Source organism: Spodoptera frugiperda, chromosome 19, assembly GCF_023101765.2.
Source record: "Spodoptera frugiperda isolate SF20-4 chromosome 19, AGI-APGP_CSIRO_Sfru_2.0, whole genome shotgun sequence".
Taxonomy (NCBI): Eukaryota; Metazoa; Arthropoda; class Insecta; order Lepidoptera; family Noctuidae; genus Spodoptera; species Spodoptera frugiperda.
The window spans coordinates 1,210,593-1,218,906 of NC_064230.1; the positions used below are offsets into that span (position 1 = coordinate 1,210,593).

Genomic DNA, 8,314 nt, shown 5'->3' on the forward strand with positions numbered 1-8,314 from the left:
TTCAGGTTTATGCAGAAACGTAGGTAAAGCCGCGGGCAGAATTTGGTAGTAAAAATAAAACAACAATACTAAAAATTTAATTTATTTATCAGCATATATACGTTTCTTCCCAGCAAATGGGATAGGCGTACGCCCAAAAGCGGCGTGAGGAGGCTGATTATTCTTAGGCCTTTCATAACTACCTCTCACTTTGTTTTTTAAAGGCTTAAAACTATTAATATCAATCCGTTTCGGAACATAGTCATCCCAAGAGCTCTTACTCTTCTTTGTCGACGGCGTTTCCTTATCAAAATTAAACTCTTTCTCTTTCTCCTTTGATTTTAAAGACTCCAAGTTACCTTGTTTTAAAGCCTTCTTTATGTCATTCAGTTTCCAATCTTTTGTTTTCGCTCCTTCAGTGACTGTTTGCCAATAGTTTGATTCAGTCGTTTCCCTCTTTTTACTATCAACGCTGTATTCCGTCCAATCGTTTTCGTCTTCTTTTTCTACGCTGTGCTTTTTCTTGCTTATTCTGTCTTCTCTCTGCCAATCGCCATCGTCATCCCAGTTATCCTTTCTCTTTGTTTTATCATTTCTATCCCAATAGTTCGTTTTGTCTATATTATATTCATTATTTTTCTTGTTCCAATTTGCTTTTTCGTTCCAAGCGTCTATTCTAGTATTCCAATCTGTCTCTTTTTCTATTAAATCTTCTCTTTTTGTGTTCCAATCGTCTCTTTTAGTTGTGTGTTCATCATTTTTTCTATCCCAATCGATGTTTTTCTCTTGTCTGTCGTCTATTTTAGCATAATTGTCTCTTTTTGTCTCCCATTCGTCTCTTTTAGTTGTCCAATCATCTTTTTCATTTTTCGTGTTCCAGTCATTGTTTTTGGAACCCCAGTCGTTATTTTTATGTCTATTGGATTCTTTGTTATCCCAATTATCATTGTTTCTGTCCCTATCATTATGCCTATTATCCCAATTATTATCAATGTTGTCTTTATTGTCGTGTTTATTATCCCAACTATTATTGTCGTTGTCTCTATCGTTATGCTTATTATCCCAATTATTGTCGTTTCGGTCTCTGTCGTTGTTTTTATTCTTCCAGTCATTATCATTTCTATCTCTATCATTGTGTTTATTATCCCAATTATTCTCGTTGTCTCTATCATTATGCTTATTATCGTGTTTGTCTCTATTATCGTGCTTAATATTCCAATCATTGTCGTTCCTATCTCTATCGTCATGTTTATTATCCCAATTATTGTCATTATCGTTATGCTTATTATCCCAATTATTATCGTTTTTATCTCTATCATTATGCTTATTATCCCAATTATTTTCATTATCATCATGCTTATTATCGTTTTTATTTCTATTATCGTGGTCGTTATGTTTATTATCCCAACTATTGTCGTTTCCTCTATCGTTATGCTTATTATCCCAATCGTTATCGTTTTTGTCTCTATCGTTATGCTTATTATCCCAATCGTTATCTTTTCTGTCTCTATCATTATGCTTATTATCGTTTTTGTATCTATCGTCGTGTTTATTATCCCAATTATTATCGTTGGCTCTATCGTTATGCTTATTATCCCAACTATTATCATTTCTATCTCTATCGTTGCGCTTATTATCCCAATCATCATCACGACCTTGATCATCATTTTTCTTTACTTTCTCGTCATATCTTTGTCTATCATCAGTTTTATCATATTCATTATGACTTTGCTTCACTTTTCTCTCATTCCAATCATCATTGTCCTTTATTTTATCGCTGTCTTTTATATTTCTGTCATCATCTTTAGTCCATTCAATTTTCTGTTGGTTGTCATTGTTATATTTTTTATCATTATTCCAATTACCATTACCATTCTCATCGCGTTCTCTATCTCTTTTATTATAATCATCCTCGTTTTCGTCACGATTCCTTTTGATGTTTTCCTTCTCTTTTACTCTTTCTGTACCTTCGTATTTATATTCATTCTCTTTCCCTTTCAAATTCCATTCATTTGTTGTAGGTTTCCGTTCATCTGATTCCAACTTTTCAGTTTTTTTATCTTTTTGCTGTTTATCATCTAAATCTTTATCTTTATCTTTAGTCTTCTGTAGATCAATTGTTTCATCTTGTGCGTTATCTTCCTTCTGTTCTGTTTTCACTTCTGCAAATGTCAATCTTTGTTCTTTTAAAAATCTCTTATTGTCCTCAAATTCTTTTTCGTCTTCTATTTTCTCTTTAGAATTTAATTCTGTTTCTTTTATTTCGTGTACTTGGTAATTTAGATCTTTTTTAGTCACAGTATCTTCTGTTTTAGAAGGAGTTTCTTCTTGACTGTGTTTTTGATACGTCCCTCTATCGTAATCTCCTTCTTCTATTTTAGGTTCAAGAGGTTTTGTCTTATGATGGTCATTCCTAACTTCTTCTTCCTTAACAATATATTCCTTCACGTCATTTTCATCTTTATTATCATCAGCTTTCGGTGCATTTTCGCTTGTCAGTTCAACTTCAAAGCTCTTGATATCTTTCAATGTTTCACCAAATATTGATTTTGGTACTTTATCCTTCTGGTTGACGTTAAAGTCTAAATCGGGTTCAAATTGTGGGGCCTTGTCATCATCAGGTTTGAATGTAACATCTTCCTGGTTCTTTAGAATCAGTTGACCAAATTCATCTTTCTTCTTACCAAGAATAAAATCTTCCATATTGAATTCTGGATCGGCTGTGGGAAAAAAAATAGTAATTAATTTAACGCGTCTAATAACCCTAAAATTATACATAGTTTATGTGTGGGAGAGCCATGCTTCGGCACAAATGGGCCGGCTCCACCGGAGTGATACCACGGGCGAGCAGAAAATCGACGTGAAACAAAGTTTGCGTTGTGTGAATTACCCTAATGAGGCCCAATTACCCCCCTTCGCAATCCCCGATTCTCCAACAACCCTTAAATTCCTAACCCCCATAACGCCGGCAACGCACTTGCAACGCCTCTGCTGTTTCAGGTGTTCATCATGGGCGGCGGGTTTTGCTTACCATCAGGTGATCCGTCTGCTCGGTTACCGGCTTATTCGTGTATAAAGTGTGGGTACATTGTACAGCATTAAGTGCCGTAATGTGCACCTCTGCCTACCCCTTCGGGGATAAAAGAAAGTAGAAGATGATAATATATTAATATAGTTTTCAATAGCTCACGTATAAACTCCATTTCGTATCTCCTTTCCAAGGTCTTTGTGCGGCCTGCACCTGCAGCATTGTATGTGTCTTCTACAGAAGAAGACTTTATTTCAGACACAGAGTCTGAAGATGCTGAAGACTCGTATGATGGTCTTCTGCAAAAAAAAAAAGGAATATTACAAATGGTCAAAAAAATATTAGTACGCTCCGATACTCGGGTCGGAGCGATCTGAACGGTTTATCGATCAATTACATCATCAACAGCCTATAAGTGGTTACTGCTGACCAAAGCACTCTTCTCACACGGAAAAGGTTTGAGCATTAATCACCACGCTTGCTCAATGCGGGTTGATAAATAGACATATAATCCAACGCAAACATAAAAAAATCAGGAGCTGCGGACAGCCTAGCGGATTACCGAGGATACGGCTTGAAAAGCAGGAATAGGAACGGGGTGGTTTTTAGTCAGTAAGAGTCTGACACTCCCTCTCGCCTCGCCCAAGGCAGGAGATGTGATTGAATGATTTTCGATCCTCAAAAAAAAATTGTATTTCCGACCTTCAAACCTTCAAGAAAAGAGCGTACTCCTATTTAAAAGGCCGGCGATGCACCTGTGACTTCTCTGGTGTGAACAGTGATCGACCATTCTGACACAATTTTAATAGCAGACTAAGGCCCCTTTTTTTTTGAGGGGGAAAATCATCCAATGACTTCTCCCGCCTTGGGCAAGGCAAGAGGGAGTGTCAGACTCTTACTGACTAAAAACCACCCCGTTCCATCTCCTGCTTTTCGACCCGGAGCTCCGGTAAACCCGCTAGGTAGTCCGCAGCTCCGGATCAGGCATCAGCCCTACTGGGCCCCATCTGTGGTGGTCTGATGGCTCTTTGAGGGGCGCGGAACGCGACGCGCCGCAGCACGGGTCTGGATCTGGTCGGGCGGCGAGCTACCCTTGCTCGCCGTCCGCACTCCCACTTATGGTGGCCGGAGATCGTCTCGCGATCCCCTACGCCCGGAGTGTCTATCGCGACGGCAGACTAAGGCCCCTGAGAGGTCCTTTACCGGCTTATTCCATAAAAAATATATGTAAAAAAAACCATACCTAATTTTCTTCTTTCTTTCTTTCTTAATCTTCTTTCCGCTAAACTCATCCAAAACCTCTGGATTCTTTATCACCTGGTACCTCGCAGTGTTCGCCATCTTCTGAGCATTCTCTTTGGTCTCCGACTCGCCTCCAGGCTTCATTATTTTATTGTATAAACTCGCTACCCATGGCTTTATTTCATCTATACGTGCTAATACGGACCTGCGATTGTCGCCGTCTGAAACAAGTGTGGGAGAGCCATGCTTCGGCACTGCTGGGTCGGCTCGACCGGAGTGATACCACGGCCGAGCAGAAAACTGACGTGAAATAACGCTTGCGTTGTGTGAGTGAGGTTACCGGATACCCCTTCCCAATCTTACTAATCCCCGATTCCCCAACAACCCTTAAATTCCTAACCACCAAAAAGCGGGCAACGCACTTGTAACGCCTCTGGTGTCCATGGGCGGCGGCGATTGCTTACCTTTGTCAACTAGTTTACCGGTTTGTGCCATTAAAAAAAAATATATTTTTTATTAGTATGTCCATCTTGTAGATTATTTTAAAACATTAGACACGTATTTTTTATTTTCTTACGGAAACAAATACTTTCGAAGATATATCGATTTGAAATATAGCATGACGTCACTTTTAGGTATGTTTTTGGCGTATTTACTCCCACTCTTTATACGCTTTTTTTCCCCGTAGGGGTAGGCAGAGATGTACATTACGACACGTAATGCCGTTGTACAATTAACAATTTACGAAAATTTTCTAGTAGTAACACGGAGTCTGGAATTGTGCCCAGTATATGGCAATAGGTACACCCACACACCACACAAATGGTGAAAAGTAGGTGTACATTATATAGCGGCATTACATGCCGTAATATGCACCTCTGCCTACCCCTTCGGGGATAAAAGACATGACATTACATATAGTATACGTACATCCTATAAAACCAACTCGTTTCTTCAGTATGTTTATAAAACTGATCATCTGGTTGACTTTAGCAGCCTGGTTTTCCTCGGGAGGCCGCATCGGAGTGGTCGGGCGTAGCGCCGATACATCACTTTGTAATATCGCTGAAAAAAAAATACAATATGAAAATCCAATGATTCCGCCCTGGGCGAGGCGAGAGGGAGTGTCAGATTCTTGACTAAAAATCACCCCGTTCCTGGGGGCCTACTCTAATTCAACGAAAAACGAAGTTTCGGACGAAACTTCGCAGATTGTATACTACAATTCTATTTATTGCGAACTTTCGTGAACAAAAATGAACGAATGAAATGAAGATAAATAAATAACTTTTGATATGAAATTAAAAATAAAACGTTATTTCAAGTAATTCTATTAGTAAATCAATAAAACCTACGGCCGAAAATTAAACGAAACTTCGGATTCGAGAACCGGAGTAGGCCCCCTGCTCCTGCCCTTCGAACCAGAGCTCCGGTCAACCTGCTAGCTAGTCCGCAGCTCCGGATCAGGCATCAGCCATACTGGGCCCCATCTGTGGTGGTCTGATGGTACTTTGAGGCACGCGCGGAACGCGACGCGCCGCACACACGGGTCTGGTTCTGGTCGGGCGGCGAGCTACCCTTGCTTGCCTAACAGAACCACGTACGGTGGCCGGAGGTCGTAGCACGATCCCTGATGCTCGGAATGTCTGTCGCGGCTGGGACGTCGGGAGGTTCGTTCCCTCACACGCCCCGCCTCCTCCTTAATCATAATTATCGCTTACAAGGTGGAAAAATACCGTAATGCGAAACGTCCATTCATAAGGTGGACAGACATTAATTGTGGGAGAGCCATGCTTTGGCACTGTTGGGCCGGCTCGACCGGAGTGATACCACGGCCTCACAGAAAACCGACGTGAAACAACGCTTGCGTTGTATTTCGTTGTGTGAGTGAGGTTACCGGAGGCCCAATTCCCCCTTCCCAATGTTCCCAATCCCCGATTCCCGAACAACAACCCTTAAATTCCTAACCCCTAAAAGGCCGGCAACGCAATTGTAAAGCCTCGGTAATAAGTCTGCGATAACCGGCTGTCTCATAAAAAAAAAAGACAACCTAAGAAAAATCGCAGTCAGTCGCTGTACGCAGGTCGTTTCCACTCTCGCGATGTGTAGTCATTGGGAGGACTGTGGGAGGTAATGGGAGAAAACGAACTCCATAAACTTAGAATTGAAACTTAAAACGGGATATTTACCATGTTTTTCATTATTTATGAGTTTCCGATATTTCGGCACTGTTGCAAGCGCCATGATCACGGATAAACTCTTTTATATATATAAAATAATGAATAACATGGTAAATATCCCGTTTCAATTCTAGTGTTAGTGACCATGTCAGTTTAAAAACTTATATCTCCATAATCTTACTGACTATTTTAGTATTATCTACCCTTTATTAAATTATCATATTAATTGACAGTCGTGGTGGCCCTGAGGTTAAAAACGCTTGCTTCGCATGCATGAGCGAACTACAACATGTGTAAGAATTGTTGCAATTGGCGTTCCATTGTCTCTGACTACCCCCATGGGAGACAGGCGTGAGGTTATGTATGTAATGTAAGTGTATATGAATGCATTTACTTAGTTTTAAATCTTAAAATTAAGTCCGAAAACTTACCAATGTACCAGAATAAAACATAAATCTTCATTTCAAATTTGTATAAACATAATTTTTTTGCGCATTTTGCGTTGTTTCATTAAAATTGTTATTCTTTGCCTACACCTTATCTTTGGTATAAAGGATTAAATTCATAGCGTAACAAAAACTATGTTATCTTTTACTAGCGTCCACACGTGGCTTCGCCTGCATTCCCGTATTTTTAATGGAATAAGCTGGTGAATAAACAGACGGATCACCTGATGGTAAACAATTACCGCCGCTCATGGATACTTGAAACACCAGAGGCTTTACAACAGTGTTGCCGGCCTTTTAGGGTGTTAGGAATTTAAGGGTTGTGGGAGAATCGGGGATTGGAAGGGGCACTTGGGCCTCCGGTAACTTCACTTATACAACGAATAACAACGCAAGCGTTGTTTCACGTTAGTTTTTTTGTGAGGCCGTGGTATCACTCTGGTCGAGCCGGCCCATTCGTGCCGAAGTATGGCTCTCTCACACTGTATAGCCTATGTGTTATTCCAGACCATCGAAATCTATCCCTATCCCAAATTTCATCCCGATCTCTTCAGCCGTTTAGACGTAACTGAATAACAAATATACACACAAACACACAAACTTTCGCATTTGTAATATTATATATGTATACATAGTAAAATTTACTGTATTTATTACAAGCCGTGTGGAGACGGCAGATGAATCTACAACCATTCCCACTCTTCCCGTGGGTGTCGTTGGACTCAAATAGATTGTTACAAGTCGCATCATTTGACGTATACAAACGGCAAATAGCCTACAAAAGATGAAAGAGCCCTGTAAAATAGAATTAGACTGGTACAATGCATTTGTGACAGTTTTTTTTTGAGGGGTAAAATCATCCAATGGTCAGAGTGTCAGATTCTTACTGACTAAAAACCACCCCGTTCCTACTCCTGCTTTTCGAGCCGGAGCCCCGGTAAACCCGCTAGGTAGTTCGCAGCTCCGGATCAGGCATCAGCCCTACTGGGATTTGTGTCAGCTTGGAGTTGTCATGCTCACTTTAAGGTCTCATTGGCGGTGGCACGGGCATTGGATCGCTCGATTCCCTGCAACATGGTTGAGTTGGGCGGTGCTGGTGTACGTGTCATGTTCGTGAACGGGCGCTGTCAACTGGGACTGGTCAGCTCCGGACTGCATTAATTTTTATTGTCCTCTAGGTTATTTTCTTTTTCTATCCCTTTAACTGAATTTTAGTGTTACATTGTTCTCACATAGTTGAAGTAATCGAACCAATGTAACCAAGAATTGTATTGTGAATCTGATTGAAAAAGTAACCTATGAAGTTTCTTGCTCGTTCTTCTCCATAGGAATCTACACTTTGGAACGAGCAAATAGAGCAACTAGAGGACTGAACGACAGACAGACGTTATTAATATTATTATATTTGCTTTGACGTTCAAAAGTGCCTTCCTGGTCTA

General features: G+C 40.4%; 1 protein-coding gene across 1 annotated transcript; it reads right to left on the minus strand.

The window, feature by feature from the left end:
• Positions 1-81: 81 nt before the first annotated feature.
• Positions 82-7,013, minus strand: LOC118280903 (putative uncharacterized protein DDB_G0282133). The gene is made up of 5 exons (XM_050700444.1): positions 6,861-7,013; positions 5,180-5,314; positions 4,251-4,470; positions 3,170-3,306; positions 82-2,699 (listed from the first exon to the last, which is right to left on the minus strand). The coding sequence occupies exons 1-5, from the start codon at positions 6,889-6,891 to the stop codon at positions 82-84; spliced, it is 3,141 nt and encodes a 1,046-aa protein (XP_050556401.1). The 5' UTR covers positions 6,892-7,013.
• Positions 7,014-8,314: the final 1,301 nt, after the last annotated feature.